General features: G+C 40.5%; 1 protein-coding gene across 3 annotated transcripts in view; it reads left to right on the top strand.

The window, feature by feature from the left end:
• Positions 1-22,688, top strand: part of pbx1a (pre-B-cell leukemia homeobox 1a) — a 47,452-nt gene extending 24,764 nt beyond the window's left edge. The window contains exons 3-9 of one of the 3 annotated variants that reach the window (XM_054625716.1): positions 11,346-11,590; positions 13,364-13,554; positions 13,928-14,063; positions 14,731-14,890; positions 15,861-15,973; positions 17,250-17,339; positions 20,734-22,688. In XM_054625716.1, coding sequence (XP_054481691.1) covers positions 11,346-11,590; positions 13,364-13,554; positions 13,928-14,063; positions 14,731-14,890; positions 15,861-15,973; positions 17,250-17,339; positions 20,734-20,826 — 1,028 coding nt within the window. In that variant the 3' untranslated portion in view covers positions 20,827-22,688. Of the gene's footprint in view, positions 1-11,345; positions 11,591-12,009; positions 12,067-13,363; positions 13,555-13,927; positions 14,064-14,730; positions 14,891-15,860; positions 15,974-17,249; positions 17,340-20,733 lie in introns of all 3 variants that reach the window. The other 2 variants (XM_054625699.1, XM_054625707.1) reach the window with 2 other exon arrangements.
• Positions 22,689-23,655: the final 967 nt, after the last annotated feature.

Below are 23,655 nucleotides of genomic sequence, written 5' to 3'. Positions count from 1 at the left end.
TGTGTTTAAAAGTCCAAAGCACTGATGTGGTGACCACATGTGTAGTGTGCTTTGGCAGATGAAAGTTCCCTTATTACACACATTGAACCCACATTGGTCTGAATTTGTTGTTGTGTGCTTTTGTAAAGTAAAATCTATGGAGCTACAGCTTCACACTCAAGTATTAGTGAACAGTCAAGACAAAGTATTATCCTACAGTAAAAGATGCATGAGGAGTAGGTCAAATATTGGTTGAACATGTGTTCAATACTCACATGTCTCTCTTGTTTGGATAGGTTTTAGTGTTCACGGCGTGTGCTGATGATGCCACAGGGCTGTCTGCATAGTATAGTAGCATGCAGCATTACAGAGAACAGTGTTGTCGCTTTTTTTAAAATCAAACTTCAGCTTTTAGGGCAGAAAATGGTACTGTCATTCCCGACGGATGGCTCGATATGCTTTTCATGTAAATGACGTCTAGCACTTGCACGCTTGTGTTTGCATTAATGCATTAATTCCTCAGTACTATATGCTTTTTTTTTTTTAGCTGGAGGCAAAATGACACATTCTCATCAAAAAACACACTCCCCCGCTTACAGTCCCACTCCACTAAGACACACACACACACACACATGATTGACAGCAGGAGCTCCCACTGACCCAGTATTCTGCTACAGTGGGACGATCCCACAGGCCTGTGATTAATGACTAGGCTTTATCCGCTAGTGGTGTGGTAGGCCTGCCAGCCAGGCCACTTAGACTGCCTGGACCACTACCTCTGCTGTAAACACACTCTCTCTCTTTCTCTCTGCCTCTGTGTTTCTCTTTGTCTCTCTCTCTCCTCTCTCTCTCTCTGCCTACAGGCATTGCATTGTCATAGTCATTGTTACAGCTCTAAACCTTTATCCCAAGTTGACCCCCTTCAACACACACATAGCGACACACACGCGCGCATTCATACAGCATTGCCGTGAACTCACCTTTTCTGGTTTTGTCTTCATGAGTTCAGATTCTGCAGCTTACCATGGGACATATTAGTCAAATATTATTTGCACAATATCTGCATTAGGACTGTTTCACTAGCGACCTATCATGCACAAGGAAGTACCTTGATTTGTCTTTTAAGTGCTCTATTTTGTTTATGCAAACTCGTTTTTTTGGCACAGAGGTTTAATCCATAGCACACCGTCACTTATCTGGTACAGGGAGCAGGTTTAAAAAAAACAAGACATATCTCTGTGTGCATGAATTGGAGCTGGTCTCACCAACGGACAGTGATCCCTCACGTTGTTTTTCTCTCCTGACAGCTAGGGGCAGACTAAGCATCACCAGTCTTTTGAGCACCAGGCCTCGGCCAAACAGCAAACCTCACAGGGATTTCTGTAGCTGTGACAGCGTCCAAACAAACTGCACACACAGCAAAACAAAGCCGGTTTCACTCAGTCTGCCCTGATGGGAAGCTCCCTGATAAATGCAGGGAGAGACTACATTTCCTGCTGGAGCAAATCTCTCAAGTGTTACAATATTAATGGGCCCTCAAAGCCTGTCTAACATTTGGATGGCATCAGTCCACCTGCCAGAATGTCGCTGATACACTACTTTGTGCTGAAGTTAGGGGCACTTTTGAATTGTGTTTTTGAGGTTCAGTACATGACTAGTGAATCACTTGTTAAAATTTAACATTTGCTGAAATGTGAGGATTTGTTGCTTTTCTCTATTTTGTACCATTACAATCAGATCTTTGTTTTTTTAACCGAACTGGAATTGGAAATATTAGTAAATGAATGGATTAGTTGATCAAAAGAAAATTAATCTGCAGCTATTGCAATATTTTTTTTCAAGAAATAGTGCCAAACAATTGTTGGTTCCAGCCACTCAAATATGAGGATTTTATACTTTTCTGCGTCATAAACAATCACAAACTTTTAAAAAAGACCTTTATCTTTCGGACTTTCAGTCGGATAAAACAAGCTGCAAACTGCATCGCATTGAAAGGAAAATGAGCGTTGTTTGTCATTTTCTGACATTTCATAGACAAAACAATCAATTGACAGAATAATCTGCAGATTGATCGATAATGGAAATAATTGTTAGCCTCAGCCCTGGACCTAACAGGGAATTGAATAATCAAACAACATATTGTGAGATCAATAAATGATAAAACATTCCAGCTGCACTTTCAATCTCTCAGTCATTCTGCAAGACCCACCACACTGACTGTATGCTGATATTTTTGACTTTTCCATGGTTTGTCATGGGACAACAAAAGTGTCCTCTGTAGTTCTGTTGGATTGTGATCTGAACTTGTGAAAAGCTTCGGGGCTTCAGCTGTATGATAACCATGAGGGAAGCTAAAGAGTGTGCCAGTGATCCAACCCATATAATCTTAGAGTTGGTCTCCAAAATATAGGAAGTAAAGCCAATATCATTACAGTACCGGAATATCACAGCCGACCTTACCCGTCAACTCATATTATTCACCTGGAAGGATATGTTCTTCCTGATGTAACACTTACTTGACCTGAGATGCACAGATACTGTACATACGTAGGGGCTCAGTTTGGATCGCGTCTATATATAGAAAAGACAATCGGATCATATCTATTTACAGAAGAGGCATTGGCATATGGCTAACAGCATTATCGTGCCATTCAAAGCACTCAGTGACCACTTGTGCTTTATGGAGAGGAGCATTGTCATCATGGAAGACATTGCTCCCACTGGAGACAAAATGCATCATGGTATAATCTAAGTAACCACTGAGTATCGTTTGTAATAGTAGGGTATAGGACAGACTGAACCATGTGACTCTGTAATGCAGGGTTTGGCAACCTTTTTGATATGATGTGCCTTTTTTGAGTTTCCTTGTTAATCAGTGTGTCATATCAATGTTAAGGTTAACATTATGTCTAATCAAGACACAACATGAAAATGTAAATCTCCAACGGATCTGTAATTTTATTCCATCCGTTTAGCCAGTGTGCATAACATTCTTTCTCCCATAATCAGGACATTTAATTCAGATATGAGAGCTGTCTAATAGAGGCTGCGTCCTTATAAAAGCATCCAGATCAGAGTTTAAATAATAAACCCTACAAACCTTCCGTGGCGGGTCTTGGCAGAATGCGGATGGAAAAAAATCAACTAAGCTAAAGTAATTAACCAATGGCCGTGAAAGAGATAAATTGGCATGTCGATGAGAGAGCACTGCAACATTTCCGTAAAATTCACTTGCACACTTATTGCCAGTGTGCCATTAGTTAAGCTATCCCGTGCCAGCGGTGGCCTGCATGCCTAAAGTGGCCTACCCCTCCAGTACAGGGTAATAATAATGAACCAGCAGCATTCCTGTGTTCTTCTCTTCTCTGTATTGTATCCTGTAAATAGTGGGTGTCATTTTGCTCTTCCAGAGAGGCAAAGTACAAGCCATCTAAAAGTTGTGTAAAAACGCATGTTGTCGAGTGAAGCCGAGCACAGCGAAGCAGAACCACCAGCGCTATTGTCTATGAGCGGCCATATGGTGGGTGTCCTCGCGTGGTAGCTTAAGGGAGCCCTTCTCCATGAGATGAAACAATTTTGTTCAGAAATGAACCTCTTCTCTCAGCCCTCCGTGTTCATCAGACCTTGCCCCATCAGCCACCTCTGAGATCACGCGGTGTATCTCAGGTCCCAGCAGACGGCCTGGAGCAGGGACGGGTGGAAACCCGGACATCACAGGTAGACCTAAACAATCTCCGTCACGTGGTCTCGGCGTCTCCCCCTTGTCAAAAAAGCCCACCCCTGCTTGTCTATCCCTGCTCCGTGCCTCCAGATGTGGCTTAATTTACTGCGACTCTGCTAATTGCTGTAATTAAGGATTAATTACTGTTAATTACCTTCGCATAAACTCATCACCAGTCAAAGAGCGGAGCCTTATGAAATGTGCCATGCACAGGAACACACACCGAGGGGACTTGAGGAGGATTGTGTTACTGGACCTCTTGTTTCATGTCTTGTTCTGGTGCGTAGGGAGGGCTTGTAGGGCAACAGTTAGGGCAGGACGTTAACTGTCATGGACCATCTCCTCCTGGCTCCGAACGCTTCACACGTCACCTCCTCACCAACTGTTGCCCGGGACAGCATCACTATGCTGGCTGTCATTTGATCAGAGGCGTTTATTTACCTGATAAATTTGATTACAATTTGATACATTAAGGAAATGGATTAAGGTGGTCTGCAGTAATGTGTGACAATTTGAAGTATTTTCATAGTATAAAGAGAGTAGATTTTTAAGGGCTGATATAATAACAATAGTTGGCGCAGGAAACAGCCAATAGCCAATTAATCGGCAGGTTATTGGAATATGTTCTAATTATTTACAATGGCCGATGTTCATTGGTTACTGGCGAGGATAACTTTTGTTGGGAGTCCTGGAACATTGTTAACACAAACATCCTTACCACATATATTCCTGTGGTAAGGAGGATTCTAGAGTGTGCGATTCACGAATGAATAGCAATGTGTCTAGATTATTATTGAAGAGAATGCCAAATTGTTAAGTAAGTTAGAGTAACAGTTTAATGATTTCTTCTCCTCCCTGTCTGGAGGACAAAGGGCTGAAAGTGTTGCAGAGACAGAGATAACTTTTGTCGGGAGAAATAAACTGAAAAATATTGCTATGAAACAGCTGTTCCCGGGATGACTAAGTTTTGGATAACATTTTCTAACCCTTTTGCCAGAATAATGTGATGAAGGTTTTTTCATTGAGTGGACAATTTCTATGTGTTCAACTAAATAATTAATAAATGTGTCAGAAATGGTTGTGTAAATTATGAAAAGAGTTAAAAAAGGCCAATCGTTGTGTGAAGTGTGTGTGAATGTCATATTGTTGTAGTTTTCAGAGCTCTTTGACTACCTGACACACAGTTCTGGTGAGACGTATCAGCCCCTCAAGACGTTGACCATGTAGTTGCAAAAGTCCTCCAAAAAAAAAGACCAAATACGTTGTAATGTTGAAATATCAAATAAAATAGGGGCTTTTGTTAAAGTCACAGAAACATCACGGTTTTGGTTGAAATGATCACGTTGCTAAGGTTCGTGGAGCTTCGTTCTCATGGCAACAAATATAAAAAGAGTTAAAGGCTTTGGAACGTTCGTGGTCATGCTTAGAAAAATAATGTTGATTGACCGGATAGAAACGAGAAACCAACTAGTAAAGTATGGCGATTTATTGATCCACCCATTCACCCTAACCAGACTGATTGATGTTGGTTACTCTGTAACAGCCTGACATCCTCCTTTGCTCCCGTCACAATTACTGTTGTCAATAGAGGTCTTTGTCACTTTAACGCAAACATACGCAGTTTTAGGGCCTTTGCTGAAACAACTGTCTCGAGTGGCAATGTCCCAGGTTAAAAAATGTAGGCTTTACCTTTATTGCCTAAAAAAATTAAATGTGAAATGATACCAAGCCCAGCTTTGACATAAAGTTGGTGTGACCAGTCATTTGTGTAATATGTGTTTTCCCGTGCATGCTCCTCTTTCCATCTCTCCATAGATGTCTTTGTCTCTCTGCTTAAGGGCTGACTGTGCAGCTCGCTGCTCCACAAGCTCGTGACTTCTCCTCAGCTATTCAGCCACCGTGGTTTCCAGTGCACCCTGGAGCTGTTAAAAGTGCATTGACTGAGCATGAGTTTGATTCAATCAAGAATATGTATAACTATATATATATTTTAAGACACCTTAAGAAAGACTGACAGCCAGGGGGCTAAAGTATTGCCTATTTTGCATAATGAATTATTTTAATGAAGGCTTTTAAATGGGGGTGCTCTGCGTTGGTGGCAGGGCGGTGCTCTGAATGGTCTTCTCCTCTGGCGCTGGCTGCCTCATTATCAGGCCAGCCCCTCAGGCCTCAAACTGGCCTGCTTAAGCCTCAGATGATGAAGATAATTACCGTTATTAGGAGTAGCTGCAGGGGGAACTTGTTCTGAAAAACACCAAGCTGAGTTCTTGCCTCACTTCCGATCGCCAGTGGAGAAAGCCGGGGAGTGAGAGAGACAGAGGGAGAGGAGGAAAAAAAAAGGAGGGAATGAGGGGAGCGGCCACCAAATCCGCCTAATGTGACGCCTGTCAGCTCGTCTCCCACCAGCTGTCACCTCCCAAATGCACTGGGGTTCATTTTTTTAATTGACACCTCGCTTTCACATTCCATTTCTATTTTTCGCCTTTCATTTTCCCTCCATCACTCTCTCACCTCCTTGCCTGTAGCCTCCACATCTCCTCGTCCCGACCGGTCCCTCCACTATTTCTTGGTGTTTTTCCTTGTCCTTGGAATCCCCCCATCCCCCCACCCAGTGTCAGATACAACACCCCGGCTCTGCCCCCTTTCTGCACATGATACTCGAGATGGCTGATAAAACATAAAGCTGTTTTAGAGGTGCTTTATGACTATGCCCTTGTGTACTGAGGTTGCACAGCTTCCCATTATGTGGTGATGGAGAGAACATTTTGGGCCTGAGAAAGTTTCCAATGAGTACATGGATGGACCATAAATGTAGCTTTAAGCTTACAGGACAGAACACTTTAACTGTGTAATCACAATATTTAGATTATTGCATGGACTTAAGCTATGATTGGTAACTTCATAAAGATTGTTCTTTCTTTATTACAGCTCAGATTAAATTAAGTAGAAACAACCACATATACAGTAATTTAGATATAATGTCAGTAATGGTAATAGCATTGCTCAGCACTGTAATTTACTTCTACTATGTGAGGCACTTTTGGAAATATGACAAAAAGCTTAATTTATTGGTAGGGGTGGGTTTGAATCTTAATACCTTTTTTGTACACAGTGAAATATGTCCAATGCACAAAAAATCTTACTCTAGCAAATTTTTGTTTAGTTTTATTTAGGCAAAGCCCTCATTCGTCTGTTTGTGTTTGGTTGGGACAACATTTTAAGGATGGACACTGACTTGACACATTGTCTGTTTACAGATCACGGGGGAGTACTATTTTGTGTGTAAATAAAGTTGTGTTAAGCCTTTGTGGCTCCAGAGGGAGCATGCAATAAGTCTGATAAATTGCCTGACTCAAGCGATGTCACAATTTATGTCACTTGAGTCGGAGTGGATTGGGGTTTAAGATTACAAATTTGAAAAAAATAAAATAAAATATCAACACTCTTTGGCAGGCTCCTCCTCTCTGCTTAAGGCTAGTAGCTCTAGGCTACATCAGCCGCTGCTGACAAAACACATCCGAATCTCTGTTGAGTTGCATTGTGGGTAGTTTAGGTGCCCGGTCTCTGGTTCTGCTGCATCGATTTTGATTTTTTTTAACCGTCCATGATGTATATTACAAGAGTGTAAAGCTAAGGGACTTTTTTAACACCTTCCCATTATCTGGTGTCAGAGAGAACATTTTGGGCTTTAGAAAGTCTCCATGAGTTCATGGATACACCACAAATCTAGCTTTCAGCTGCAGTTACACAAAAGAGCATTTTCAGACTATGTTCATAACACAATATTTAGATTACAGCAATTGTTTTCATGGCAGAGACTTTATTGTGAGGTATGATTAGTAATTCCATAATGATTGCCCTTTCTTTATTAAAGCCCAGATTCAATCTAGTAGAAATGGCCACATATACAGTAAATTAGACGTAATGTAACACAATATTCATTTAGTGTTCTCAGAAAATGATAATTGCAGCGCTTAGCACTGTAGTTTACATCTGGTGTGTGGGTCAGTATGAAACGCACGCTGCTTCCTATGACGACTGCTCTATTGGGGTTGCAACAAATGCAGATGAGTGTGGGATGCTGAACTCCTTCAAGGAGCGGGGAGGGGAGGATTTGTATTAGTGATACTTGTCATGTCTGCTGTAAATCACGCTGCTTTTTTTCAGGTTCCTAGGTTGTTGTTGTTTTGTCTCAGAATGCTGTGTGGCAGGGATGAATGGTGGTGATGTTACATTATCATGTGGCTGTCGCTTTCACTCCTGCTGACTGGTCTGTGACAGGCCCACACACACACACACACACACACACACACACACACACACACACACACACACACACACACACACACACACACACACACACACACACACACACACACACACACACACACACAGTTGTGTCAGGAGCAGGCCTGATTTATTAACTGCTGAAACCCTAGATGACGTGTGCCCACACAATCAATACAGAGCACAGCCACTGCCTGGCCCTCTCTGGGGTCATGTGATGTGGACAAACGCCGGGCAAGGACGGACATACACGCATACATACACACACACACACACACACACACACAAAACACGCGTATACACTACAGTTCTGCGGAGTGTATTGCATTACTGTATTGATGGGAAATGGATCCAGTCCAGCGTTGGCTTCTCGCTGCCAGTCAAAGGCAAGAAGGGTAAACTTTCATCATGGCTGTCAGGGACATCGCTGCTGCCTTGTTTGACCGTAAATCTTCCTAATTGTGACAGAATACTTCAACATCATTAATTAAGCATGTTTTCATTTAAAAGCACTCGCAGGGCGCCAGGCTGGGTGCTTAGGGTAGGCTGCCAATGTGCATAGCTGTGTATTTTCCCTGTGTGTGTGTATGTGTGTGTGTGTTTCTCACAGTCATGCACAAAGAGTATGTTTGTGTTGTGTGTTTGCCTGTGTGTGCACCTTGATTCCCCCTGTATGAGTGGGTGGCTTAATCGTCATGTTTATTTACACTCCTGTTGTCTGCAAACAGCAGGCAGTGTGGCGATGGGTATGAGCCAGCCCTTAAGGAAGTAAAACAGCAGAAATTAATTTAGTCAATAACCAAAACAAAGGCTTATTCTTAGAATTCCATTCATTATTCAGGAAAGGGCTCAGGGATTGTTTATGATGCACATTTATTTTTTATGCTTTGCCTTTTTGGGTTTAGTGCCCCACATCTCAGGGAAGGAATTATACAAGAGCATGCACAAAGGAGAGGAGGAAGGAGGGAGGGAGGGATGGAGGGAGGTAGGAAGCGACAGGGGGGGGGGGGGGATTGTGTCCTCTCATTGTTCAATTAAGTCTGTCGGTAATGATCAAGATGAGACGATGCCCATCTTCCTTTTAGAGATACAAATCTGTGACTTTCCATGGAATAAGGGAATCTCAGAGCAGTATGGACTCCATGCCTTTGTTGCTACAGTAATAGACTAGACGGTGCGTATAAAAGGTTTTTGGTGTTATAATAAAGTGGTGGGAGCATGTGATGTATTGTTATAGGGGGCCCTTCTCTCTGTCAGGTGATTATGTTAATGTATAGTCCATGGTCGCAGAGTTCACAACGAGCACTCTGACTGGCATCGAGGTCTAATCGATTTCATTGCTATTACTGAACTGAAATAAATAAAGCTGATGGCTGTGGTTAGGGTAATTATGCCACAGCACAGTGAATTGTTTGATTTTCCTTATTAATTGTATTTATTTAATCCATTTCATGCTTTTAGTTGTGCACTCTGGGACTGGAGCGAATGAATAAATCACTCTTAGGCTCATTAGATTCCCCCTCTGGTTGGGATGTGCCACTATTTTGTCAGAATGAAAATGGCGAGCATTCTAATTTCCCGCCGGTGTGATTCACATGAAAAATATCCACATACTTGTCTACCAGCACATGTGCACGTGTGCCCCACACGCACATGCGTCTGCTCCCCATCTGAACTCCTGACCTTTTCCAGCCGTCTGATAGCCATTGACATTTGCCTCTTGAGCTGAGCTTGCTCACGTGTTGGAGCTGATGGGAATGGATGATGTTATTGCTGGAGGAGGAAAAGAGAGGAAAGGAAAGAGGAGGTGGGAAAGGGGGGGTGGGGGGTGAAAAGAGGAGAACCAAGGTAGACAAGCTCCTCGCGTGGCCCCGGGAACACATCTGGACCCCCTGCTCCCCAGAAAGGTCACAGGGCGACTCAACCTTACATCCTCATTACAAAAGAGCCGTCGCTGTGGCTGTGGACTACAATATGGCTCTACTGCTCCGTCACACAACCTGTCATTTGCCCCCACCGTCTACAGTCATCATGAGACATACAGGGTGGAGTATTAGATGGTCTTCCTGAAACATTTTGATGGATGCATAGATTAAGGTGTGTGTGAAAAATGTTGTGGCTGCGTGAGCTTTTGTCTTTGTCCTTGAAGACAGCGACTGGAATAGAGGGCTGCACCTGGTCGGCGGTTTTCAGCACCTCTGAGAAAAGCAGGACACTCTGCTGCTTTACCAAGGGAGCCTTCTGGTGGCAGAAAGAGGCAGGGCAGTGCAGCTGATCTTTAAATAAAAAAGAAACATGCTGATATACCTGTATGTTTTATACTCCAGGGTGTAGCTGAAATAGCATTGGTTGCGAATTTAGCCTTTTCCACATGTATTTCTCTGAATATCTGGGTGTGTGGATGTGTGCAAGACTGCATCCGTTTTTGTGTACATTGTGCGTATGTTGTCTGTGCATGTCTGCCTCAGCAGGCCTGTCTTTGTTGTGTTTACACTTCACTCTCCACACCATGGGAGCTGAGTGTCAGTTGAGAGGAGAGTGCCTGTAGGTGTGTGAATACGTGCAGGTTCAAAACCCCACAAACAAGTGTGTAAACCGACCTCGGTGTCAGTCGTAAAAGCATCCTTAGTCCTGCTAAATGAAGATTACAGCACTCTGAATACGACACTGGTGTTCCAGGTGTGATGTTAGTGTGGTAATTTAGAGGTTATTTGTATGATATGGGGAGAATAACTGCACATCCCGTTTGATGTTGAGATGAGAGAAAAATTTTTTCCCAGTGTTAATATAATTGCCCGTAATGATCACACATGAAATTATGAATTTTGAAACTTTACCTTTATTATACTTTTTCCGAAAGTAGCGATCAGATTTTCAATTTTAGTATCTTCATCTAGTGTTGGAGCAATATGATTTTGCTCAAACTCTATAATCTCCTTGCCTGATCTGTGTCTTTGTGTTAGTATACTGAGTCAAACCGTGTCATTACTTTGCTTTCTGTTTTGATAAAGCCAACAGACATAAACCTAGCATAGCTGGAGCATAAGGAGAGCAATGAAAGATGAACTCTTGTAGAAGGCTGCGTTAATTATTTTTTTTTACATGAAATGATGGTCAGAATCGATGAAATTATAGTTTTATGGTCCTGCCGAGCTGCCAGCCTCCATTTTATGGAACAGGCTTGAACTATTAAAATCGATGGCCATATATTTCAGGGAGTTCATTTGGTACGCTGGAATTAAGAATCTTTCTTAGTCATAGGCCAATTATTATTCCTTGCTACTCATTTTGAGCAGCCATGTAAATAGTCTGTAAATAGTAGCATTGTCTTCATGTCATCTTCACCTGTCCTCCACAGTGCTCAGTATCCGTGGCGCCCAAGAGGAGGAGCCCCCAGATCCTCAGCTGATGCGACTGGACAACATGCTGCTGGCGGAGGGCGTGGCCGGGCCGGAGAAAGGCGGCGGGTCGGCAGCTGCTGCAGCCGCCGCAGCAGCCACGGGCGGCGTCGGTGCCGACAACTCAGCAGAACACTCTGACTACCGGGCCAAGCTGTCTCAGATCAGACAAATTTACCACACAGAGCTGGAGAAATACGAACAGGTGGGGAGGAAGAGTATTTTCTCATTTATTATTACTCTTACTAAGCTTCTTGTAACACATATTCATATTGAAATATTTTATCAGTAAATGCAAAAATGGATGTACCATACCATAAATGTGGATTTTAGACCTCATTCACCTGCTAAGCCTTAAAACAATCCCCCATAATAGGAATGAGCCAGCACTGTTTTACATGTTATGTTCCCTTCACGGTCAATATTTGGTGGAATGCCCTGTTGTACATCAGTGTTTTCAGCCCAAATTATAGGTGATAGTCTACTTCATTGTTTCATGACAGAAAGTTCTTATCAATGTTCTCTCCTCTTCCAAGATCCTCCCACTACGCAGGTGACGACTGTAGGATGTGTTGTAATTTTTGAATTTCTCTTTTCTGTTTAAATGTGCAACTACTGAAAAAGTTGGACATCGTCCCGACTGGTGGTGGATATGGACAGAGGCAAAACTTAAAAAAAAATGTCAGTGATTTTAATCTTTATAATATGTTACATTGTTGACATGCACAAATATGTGGCTTGACATAATTCAATTGCAAACATGTTTACATGTCTTCTTTATGGAGACAAAAGATGTAGTGGTGATACATCACACAGATTCACACCACTTCTAGCTTGACCTGACCTCTGACCTTTCCCTGCAGAGAGGAGCAGGCAGAAAGAACACGTTCTCTCCTAGAATTAGAAAAATAAAATTAATAAATGCAAGAAAACTAATGAGGGATTGATACTTTGCATTTATCTCTTTTAAGACTATGAGTTAAGACTATGAGAGTGACTATTGTGTTTTGGCATTGTGTCCAAGTCTTTTTTTCTTCTCATTTGTCCAATGCATGCTGGAAAAAGCTCCATTTGTGAACCAAAATAGAAATATGTTGGTATAAATGACGGAGGAGTTTTTATCCTGAGAATGTTTAACTAAGTATAATGCTTTTGAAATCAGCTCTCACAGGCCAACTCATGACAAGCCAAGCTTTCAGAGATGTTATCTCCAGCAGGCAAGCAGCCATTATATCAGTCACACACCAGCTCTTTTCCAAAGACTGTAACGTCTTGTCATTCCCTCGGAAGTCAAAGCGTCCCGGGTTTGTCATCTTCTCCGAGGAAGGCTAGTCATCGCTAACTGTCACAGTCAATACACACCTGAGCATTTTTGTGTCACCGCGCTACGTACACTTCGCGCGCCTATGAGTGAGTAGTGTCTGGCGTGTGTGTGCAAGCAGAACGGCTGCTCGGTGCATCACTTTGACTGACGTAACCCTGGTGTTGACAAGCAACAGACACCTTGACTCTGAATGCAGTCATATCCAGTGACTGATTCAGACAGAGACAGAACAAGGTAGACTGAAAGATGGAGTAAAAAAGAGAGGGAGACAGTTTAAACCTCTTGAACGTTAACGGGACTGAAAGCCGGCTGTCATTTTAGATTTCTCTTCACTTGTCACATTTTCTCTTCCATTGAAGAGAAGTCTTTTTAATATTCAGAGCAGGCTGCGAGTCTCGCTGCCTCCACTGTATGACTCCGCTGCTACTATTTGTTTGGCGTGAAACAGCGCACTGTGTGTGTGCTGCTTTAATTTAGACTACTCTTATTACCTCTAATGCTGTTATACTGTCAGAGCTGCTTCTACGAGGCCAAGGCCTACCAGTGGAGGTGCAGCCTCTCCAAAATCCAATTTCACCCTTTTGTTCTGTCTGAAGCCGTTGAGCCTCCATGATAGTTCTTTTTTTTATGAATCCTGTCTGTCTGTGCATCCAGGCGTGCAATGAGTTCACCACCCATGTGATGAACCTGCTGAGGGAGCAGTCTCGCACACGACCCATCTCGCCCAAAGAGATCGAGCGCATGGTCAGCATCATCCACCGCAAGTTCAGCTCCATCCAGATGCAGCTGAAACAGAGCACCTGCGAGGCCGTCATGATCCTGCGCTCGCGCTTCCTCGATGCCAGGTCTGTATGTTCCCATGTGGACAGCAAAATCTTACATAACTAAACGTTAGGGTTTTTTTTTCAAGATTGTGCTCCAAAGTGTTCTTTATTTTGAGAAAGATTTATTTATTTTTGTTGCCAGTAGTCAGACTAATTCTACTGTGTATTTACCTGGATTTTTTGCTAAATTTCCTTCTTTGGTGTTTTTTGTTTTTTTATCTAAATGTGTTTTAAGACCTTCTAATTATCATTATTTAATGTTCCAGCACTGTTCATAAAAATAAACTATCCTGGTTTAAATGAAGGTGCAAATGAAGAACAAATCTATTTGTTTAACAAGGTTTTTTATTAACAAATCTCTATTCCGTCTTTCTTCTTTCTGCTCTCTGTCCAGACGAAAGAGGAGGAACTTCAACAAACAGGCGACGGAGATCCTAAACGAGTACTTTTACTCCCACCTCAGTAACCCCTATCCCAGCGAGGAGGCCAAAGAAGAGCTGGCCAAGAAATGCAGCATCACAGTGTCACAGGTAAACAGAAAAAAACAAGCGATCTACTCAAATTGTGCTGTCAATTGTTTGGACAAAGATAATCAAAATCAGTGGCGCTTTTAGCCCTCAACCAGGGCCTTGCAGTATTTAAGTTTCTACTAACATTGAAGTCAACTAGTAAAACAGAAATCAACATTAACCAACTATTTTACAATATATGCATTTGTTTTATTATTTTGGGTAACAATGACCTTCAGGCTGAACAATGTTGTGGTTATGGTCAGTTAATGCTAAGTAGTATTAACAATGGACAGACTGACTCAAGTGAATCTTAACTTATAAACACTTGATACCAAACATGGCTGACTTTAATGGCATTCATACAGTATTTTATGAATGATATTTTGAATTTGTACTTTTTCAATTTATCATAGATCTTTGTTCTTGTAGGTTCAGTTTGTGTTCTGTCCAAGCAGCAACTTATGTTTACTGTGCATTTGTGATAACACAGGTTGGTGTTATCACAAATAGTCACAACAGTACCATAAGAATATTATAGTAACTTAGGCTTAGATATTAAGTAGTAATATTCAACACTGCAAATAAAATAATACCAAATGTGTTCCTTTGACTTTCATTGTTTGTTTTTTTGCATAAATTTGTTGCAACTCAACGACAGTATCTCTTGTCACTGCTGTTTTGACAGGTATCAAACTGGTTTGGTAACAAGAGAATCCGATACAAGAAAAACATCGGCAAGTTCCAAGAAGAGGCCAACATGTACGCAGCGAGGACCGCAGTCAGTGCAACAAGTGTGTCTGCTCAAGGCAGCCAGGCAAACTCCCCATCGACTCCCAATTCAGCAGGTGAGCTGAGTCACAAGCCGACCACAGACAACTTTTATATATAAAAAAAGCTTTATAGATAAAGGAATTAGTAAATATTCTTTTCATACCAGAGCAGGTAGATGCCTGAGATAGAGCACCTAAGCTCCAACTCAAGAATTCAGTCTCTGGTGCTTTTTCATTCAGACTAACAGAAGGCCCTTCTTCTCTTTAACTAACCCAGTAATATAATGTGGCTTTTTTGCTCTTCTTGTTCTAGTTTTTCTCTTTCTTTTCAGCCTTTTGTTGTCTTTCTCTCACTCATTCTCTCTTTCTCTCTGTCTCTCTCTCTCTCTCTCTCTCTCTCTCCCCCCACCACCGTCTCTGTTATTGACCTCTTGGTCTTGTGGACGTTAATTTTTCCTGCCTCTTGTCCGGTTGACCCTGTACATGCCATTAAGCTGCTCAGAGGGCAAGCGGAGTCTTTTGTCATATAGAGACTTCGCCACAGTATTGGATTAGGACCGGGTGTTGAAATCAAGTTACGCGATGGTCTCTTTACATCTGGGGAGCTTGGGTCCATTAAAGGACGAAGACGATTCTTTGGGTCTTCCTGCAGATCAATTATTACTTCCTTAATGAAACACTAGCAGCACGGACATTTAACAACAATATAATCCATAAGGCCTGTTTTAACTGGACTTAAACAGTTTTATGCTGATTATCTGTCTCATGGTTCTTGCTGGTTGATTTTTCCTTCTGAATTATGGTTCAGGGATATTTTAATGTGCACATCCTGCATCTGTAGCGTGCATGTTTATAGAGAAAGCCTTTTTCATGATGCCTGCTGCCCTCAACTAACCCACTTAATGCTCTTTTGCTTATGCATGATCATTTTAACTCCTTTTTTCTGTTCCTCTCTTCTTCCCTGTTGCCTTTTCCTTCTCTCTTGTCTTTTCTTTGTCCTACTCTCTTGCTCCCTTCCTTCTTCTCTTCCTCTATGTATTCTCAGGTTCTGCTGGCTCTTTTAACATGTCAAACTCCGGAGACTTGTTCATGAGTGTGCAGTCCCTCAATGGGGACTCGTACCAAGGGGGGCAGGTTGGGGCCAACATACAATCCCAGGTAGGCGCCTCTCCAAGCTTAGTGACCGAAAAGCTGACAAACTCTTGAGATCGTCTGTAAAATTGTTCAACCACTGTCCAGTCTGGAAGTGCAGATGCCCACATTAACTTGACCTACACAGTTAAGAAAAGGTTACACTTAGCCTGAAGCTTTACATTAATGTGGAAGCCATTGTCAAGCCACAGTTGAGTAGACGACTGCAGACAGTTTTGGAAACGGTGCAACACTCATCAGCTCTCCTTGACAAGAGTTCACATAGCCACTGGTGCACTGTAGCTCCCTGACCTTGCCCCAGTGGACAGTGATGACCAGCACTGTGTTCCTGAGTGTTACAACTCTCACCAAAGATTAAGGAATCACCACCCGTGGTGATATTCTGATTTGGTTTCAGTGCTTTTGGCATAATTTCTCTATCCCTCCATCCCCCCTTTTCTATTCAGATCAGCTCTCCAAATGCTTTAGGTCGTTCATGAATATGCAAAAGGACAACCCTTAAAAGAGGTAAAGAGGTCTTCAGGGCTGGCCTTTAATTATTGAAACTCATGTAACTTTAAGGGGATTATTTTTCTGAGGATGTCAGTGTGGCCTAGCTCTCAAGGCTGTACAATTAAAAGAAAGCCAAAAGGAACAAGTACAACTTTGACTAAATTGGCCTGCTGAGTAAAAAAAGTCTTATTTGTTGTGAAATCCATTTGGCAGGTGTGTTTTCATGCATAACCTGACGGGCTGCTCTGCCAAAAGCTACAAAGCAGCTTCTAGTGAATCTGTGAAGAACATAAAAATGGCATCCAATAAAACTTTTTTAACAAAATAATGTAAGATGTGACCTCAGTTGCACCATATTCTTTTGGGCAACCACGATTGGTAAACGTGTTGCGATGTGAAGTTAAATCAGAGCTTTTGATTTGATGTCATTTAAAAAAGTAATTATGTCTGCATTTCCACTGAGTAATATTGTCAGTAGTGTGCAGCTACATGTTAAAGAATGAGTTGCAAAGTGTATTAAATGTCTGATTTTGAGGTATTGTTTTACCACAACTACAAATGCATTTCTAATTTGTTACTTTTCGTCATTTTTCTTGTATTTTGTCCTTTTGCAACGTCTGTTATCAAGCTTGTAATGGCAGTCAAATCATTCTGATTCGCTGTTTGTAACCTTTTCCTGTTTATGGTACCCTTTTACTATCAGACTGACCTTTCCTTGTGTATGGCTGTCTTTGTTATCCAGAGCTTTTGTCTGACCAGGCCTTTTGTCTGTGTGTCCCTGTTTTTCCAGGTGGATACCCTTCGCCATGTTATCAGCCAGACCGGAGGATACAGTGACAGCCTCGCAGCCAGCCAGATGTACAGTCCACAGGGCATCAACGTAAGACCTGTAAACAATCTCCTTCTTCTCTGTTTCTTTTCTCAACGTTTTCTTTGCTGTCTTAGTTTGCAATGATTCCCCACTTGCAGGATGTGTGTATTGTGTTATTCTGTGCTTACGCTAGGATGCCACTTAGCACAGTTGCCGTGTGTTGGGCTGTTGTCCAGCCAGTTGCCCCCCCTGCTCCAGTCGTGCCCTAGGTGGCAGGCAATGAGGCAGCTACCAGGCTGAGTAGCTGGACACGCTCCTGGTCTGTCGGAAGACATTAGCGTTAGCGAGACACCTGCAGTCGACAGGAACAAGGACACAGGTGTCATCCTCCCTCCCAATGCTACTCTCACATTGGCACCATAGGACAAGTCATACCTCCCTTGACCGGCTTCACAAAAACAAAGTTCCAGGATGCTAATTCTTAAGATGACTCTTTAACTAGCCTGTCACAGGCTGGGCCAGTTTTCTAGGTCTCCTTGCTGGGCTGGGCTGGGCGGGACAGACAACACTGGAGGCAGTGTGTTAGCATGTAGATCCATAGCGACAGGCTGCGCGGGGTTGAACAGAATCAATACGACAGTCACAGGGACAGAAGGAGCGGGGCTTTGGGCTAACAGTCCAAGCACATTGACCAGATCATTCATCCACAGGAACAGCAGCACTGACAGCCAAGCCTGCAACACCCCTCGTGCTAAAATAAGAACATGGATGCATCAAGCCAGTTACAACATACAACAGGCTCAACTTGAAATAGGTGTTCAATACACTGTGCTGATGGGTGTTACTGATGAATGCAGACATTTTGTTAGTGAAAAGTGCAAAACCAGACTAGTGTTAGTGTTATTCTTATCAAAAAACAACAGTTTTCACAGAGCTAACCATCTGATTTTGTAAAAAAAAAAAAAAATAGACAGTGAACTTTAAATAAGCCAGGATGTTGTTCAATTTAACTAACCACTACTCTACCAACCATCTGGATGAAAACTATTTAGATTGCTCCATGATACAAATAGTGTAGCCAGAAATTACACATTTTCTTTCTCAAAAAATATTTTAAATAAAACTTGTTTTTTTGTTATCAGTTATATATTGATATATTTAAATTTATTTTCAACATTTTGTATTTTAATAATGCATTCACATTTTCTTTTTATCTTTTCTTTTGTTTTACAAAAAATGTAATTAGGAAATACAGTCGCAAATTGAGAGTGGGTTTAAACATTTTTAGTTATTTAAAAAACTTCTGGGTTCCTCAAGAAAGAAGGGTATTTATTTTTCAGAGAAGAAGATGATTAGCTCTGTGACTCTGATGTAATGGTAACACATGAGAGAGTGGTAAAACTGTGTTAAAAATATGTTTTAATAATACATTTCATGATTAAATTAAGGATAGCTACAACAAACAGGAGCACATAACCAGAAGTTCAACCAATTGTCAAGTCGAGGTTTCCAGGAGGTCGTACCATAATAATCATGACAAACAAATCAGAAATTAGGCATTATGAGAAATCAAATAGATCATACGTTGATGAATTAGGAAAAAAATGCAGCATTTATCATTATAACTAATTGTAACAGTTTATTGTAAAATTAATATATTGGCTGTGATCCTGCCCAAGTAAAAACAACTATTTTAGAAGTCTTACAAAAGATAAAAACTGTTATATTGGTCAAGATGATATGAGTCTTTAATAGTTATTTTATTAAAAAAGCACTTTAACCAAAAAAATGCAGTCTTTCAGTAAAGCCAGTGAATAAAGTATGTTTATTTAGCCCGGATGACATTTTTTTTTACATCTAAGATCTACTGACTGAACTCTTGTGGTGCACCTCTCCTTCTTTATCCTTGAACAGCAATTACACCCCTCAAATTGCTTGTCGGTGTTGCCTCTCTCAGAGACTGGAAATGGTTTTTTTCTCATTCTTCCTTTTTTTCCCCCCCTCTTGCTTCTGAATAAGATGACAGACAGTCTTTACGCGAAATAACAGGGTTCGGAAATAAGAGGCTGCCAAAGCACGTCCACCGCTCTCACTAATAGCGTGGAAATTGCAATTAATGTCCTTAATGGTCTTTAGTCAACCTTTTATCATGATTTGAGAAGGCCTCCATTTTAACGAGCTATTTTTTTTACTGTGATAATTTATTCTTTTATCAACCGTCTCAGGGGTATATTCTGAGATATATGAAAGGTCTGCATATTCTGTGTTTCATCTCCTCTGTTTATCTCACATTATGTCAGCCGTTTGGAAGAAAAGATGAGGGAAGTGGCAGGATGATATTTCGAATGAAGAGTCTCTTAAAAACAGAGTTTGTCAGTTTTCCCCACTGACTGTAAAGTAGCAATAGTTGAACAGGAATATTGTTACTTTAAGGACTAAATATACAGACTCAGAGCCCTGCTGTCTGAAATTAAAGTTGTATTCTACATACTGAATATTTTTTTTAAAAAGCAACAAATTACCAAAGTGATCATATAATGCAATATGTCTTGTTTCATTCATTTTTATTAATGCTGGTGATATTCTATATCTATATTCATGTTAACAAATCCCATGAAAAGAACAAAACAAATAATGTGTTGGTCCTATTCACTGTACTGTTAAATGTGAACCTACAGCTAGGAGATGGTTAGCTTAGCTTAGCATAAAGACTAGAAACCAAACAAACAGCTAGCCTGGCTGTGTCCAATAGTAATACAATCTTCAAGTTGTGATTACAGATGTTATGTGCCGGAGTATTTCAAGGCTTACTGCTACCCTCCTGGATTCTTGTCTTCACCATGTTTTTTTTTTTTGTATGAATCAAAGATTTGAAAAATGTTAATTTGTTTAAAAAAAAAAATCTGCTTGTATGTGGATTTTTTATTTTTATTTTACCTTTAGACAGAAATTAGATTGGTATCAATCACCTCATCCCGGCTAGAAAATGGCTGACATTAACCTAACATTTTTAGATATTTCTTTGCTTGAAGTTTAAGACTGGTTATGTTATATACTGTATATATATGTAGTACATTTAAAACAAACAACAACTCATTATTATGTTAAACAGCTGGGCACTGAAGTTTTTAACAAACATTACTCAAACAGAAGTAAATGGCATATATGTTGGGACTATTTTCACTGACAAATTGATACACAATTAGTGCTCCAGTGAGCATTTAAAGCAGAGGGACAGTGTATGTGGGAAAATATACACTTTTTTTAATAGTTTACAATAGTAACCATGGAGCTCTATGGCTCAGAGGAATAAGATATATCAGGCTTCATCTACACAGGCAATACTTGCTACTGGGATCAATTCATTGTTGGTTTGTTTTTTATCCTTAAAGACACTTGTATGCCAACATTGTATCATACAGTGTTACCATGATGCTAACTACTTCCTGTCTTATCTAAACAGACAAATGGTGGCTGGCAAGATGCTCCGACTCCTTCGTCAGTGACATCGCCCACAGAAGGACCCGGAAGCGTTCATTCGGATACTTCCAACTGAATACATCCATCTCTACACCTCATCTACAAAAACCATGGACTGACCTTGCTATTCGCAGTATTAAAGAAAGGAATTCACTGCCCCACAGTTTGGAGAGGTACTGTGAATTCCTAACCAGAAAAAAAACAAGTAATATTTCCTCTGCTTATAACGTTGGACATTTGGGATACAAACAAAACGTTTGACAATAAAATTCAAAACAATACCACGATCAATAGAGACGTTTGTACAGATTTCACATTATATTCAGAGGGCTGGGGTTACATATTCACTTGTAATGTTTTCACTCATAATGATGAAATGATATGATAAAGTAAATAAATCAAATCATTGGTTTTAAGTGAAAATACTTCATTCTACCTCTCAGCCACTAAAAAAAAGTAGAAAAATATGTCAGTGACCATTATTTGTTTTGTAAAAATGAAACTTTTGTCTTTGCAAGCAAGAGGCACATCTTCTTACTTACATTTTGTTGTCTCTCACCTATTCTATGGTACGCCATTTAGACTTAAATATTGCTCAGTTGTTTACAATGTGTGCTTGATAAAAGTATGTCCATCTTCCCCTCTGTCTCCGATGAGTCAAAACAGAGTTCTGTCAGGAGATCTTACCTCTAAGGTAACCCTGTGAAGTATGTTATCTGTAAAACAATAAATAAATACTTGTCATCAAATCGGACAAGCTTGACATCATTCATTAAGATGGAGGATATAACAACCTAAAAGCAAACTATTTTTTAACTCTGTTTGTTTTGGTTCTGCAGCATATTGGTAGAGTTACAGTCACATAATTGCAGGATTCACTGATGCAGCGAGAAAAAAAGAGGAATTTTGCTCTATGCTGGACAGGGAGAAAACTTTTCTTTTCATTTACTTGAATGTTTTATAATATTTCTTATTATTTTCCACCTCCACCACTACAGAAGAAGTTATTGACGATGCCAAAATGCTGATTTAACCAAAACAAAAAAACTGTCAAAAAAAAAGTGTTTCATCATGAAGTCAGTTGTAATCTATTCTTTCATCAAATATAATCAGTATTATGTCTTTTTCTTATCATTTAAATCACCATCCTCTGTCATTTAGCTCTGGTGCTACAACCAACTGAGTAACACTGTTCCATTGAGAGAAATACGAGAAGAAATATCACTTTCTACGGAAGAGAAAGTTTGTCAAGATCGTCTGTAACCGAGTTTGTTTTTCAATACATGAACCACAATCCACTTAAACAGGGAAGTCATTATGTTAATAGAGTTTTATGGTGGATCTTTGCTCCTGAATCTCCTGAAGCTCAGGTTCAGAAATGCTTCAGCATGGAGAGACTGATCATCGCCACGAAACAAGCATCCGGCTGTACCTGAACTGCTGCTCAGCTCTAACGAGGACTGTTTGGTGTAAAGATAATGTTACCTTCCTCATTTTAATGAATGGTGTCCTCTTCTGGACGCTTATTTAAATATAGGACATTCAAGTCAATATATTACTCTGCTGGTACTGCTTTAGTAACCCTAGAATTGACCCCCAAACAAATGTAGACATTTGAATTCATGCTTGTCTCTGTACTATCATACTGATTTTTATTTTTCAGTATAAAACATTTATGAACATTGTAAATGTTACCCATTAAGCACTAAAGAAGACAAGTCATTATGTCAAATAATGTGTTTTCTGAGCAGTCTAACCTTGTTTATAGACACTTTTTATGTTGTGTGGCTTATTTGTATTTTGTTATTTTTTTATGGTATGCTTAATGTAGGCTATTACTTTTTTTTTTTGCTTACCCACTCTCGTGAATTGGCTCATGAACTTTCAACATGTGTTTATGTGCACCATTGTGCTTGACTTGCTTTGTTGGAAAGGGTTTTCGACACATTAAAAATGATATGTAATACAGCCAGATTATACATGAGAATTTATTTTTTATTGTGGAGTTTACAAGAGAGCAAAGACTCATTTCATTTTGCTCACATCTCACTGAGGCATCAGATGGTAATCCCAGTCACTGTTGTGAGTTGTGATGTCAATCAAGGTTAGTGACTGCCGGCAGACATCAACCCTTTGATGGCTCTGTGTGTTCCCTGCCGTTTATTATGGCTCTTTTCCAACATTTTAGTGCACATGCACAAGACAAACACCTGCACGCTATACTAAAATCAAGTTTATGTAACAGTGGAGGGACTTCAGTGACTGACAGAAAGAAAGAAAGGAAGAAAGAGATGTAGTGTTTGTCAGGATTTCAGCTTCTTCTTTGACTTCCAGTAACGAACAAACCTATTAAATGCCCCTTCTATCTTAAAGTGTAATCTTTTCAAACTATTGTGAGGCAATACAGGCACTAATACATTTTAGGATTATTTACTTATTTAAGGATAAGACTGGTGTCATTCTATGTTTGTGGAATTGTCAACAAATCCCATGAAAAGACCAAAACATAAACTAAAATGTGTTTATTGTCGCTAAATACTTTTTGAATTTCATGTCCTGTCTTTGGTACTCACACCAAAGCTCATTATTTTCTTGTGAATATGTATAAAAATGGTTTAAAATATGAAGTTGCATTTAAAAAAAAAAAAACAGCTGGTCACCGTATTTTTTTTCTCCAGCAAATACCACTTACACAAACCTAAATATTGTATTTGATACCCAGTGCAACAATGTGGCTCATTAATGTGTTTTTTTGACAACAGCGTAGGTCCATCGCACAGAGGAATCAAAAGAAGGACATTTATAAAAAAAGAAGGAACATATTTAGTATATATTTAGGTCATCTTACCGTTTTTGTCATATCCCAAATCTGAAGGAAGAGGACAGTCACATCCTTGATAGATCC

Source organism: Anoplopoma fimbria, chromosome 3 (genome assembly GCF_027596085.1).
Source record: "Anoplopoma fimbria isolate UVic2021 breed Golden Eagle Sablefish chromosome 3, Afim_UVic_2022, whole genome shotgun sequence".
Taxonomy (NCBI): domain Eukaryota; kingdom Metazoa; phylum Chordata; class Actinopteri; order Perciformes; family Anoplopomatidae; genus Anoplopoma; species Anoplopoma fimbria.
This window is presented reverse-complemented; position numbering and strand designations above follow the sequence as displayed.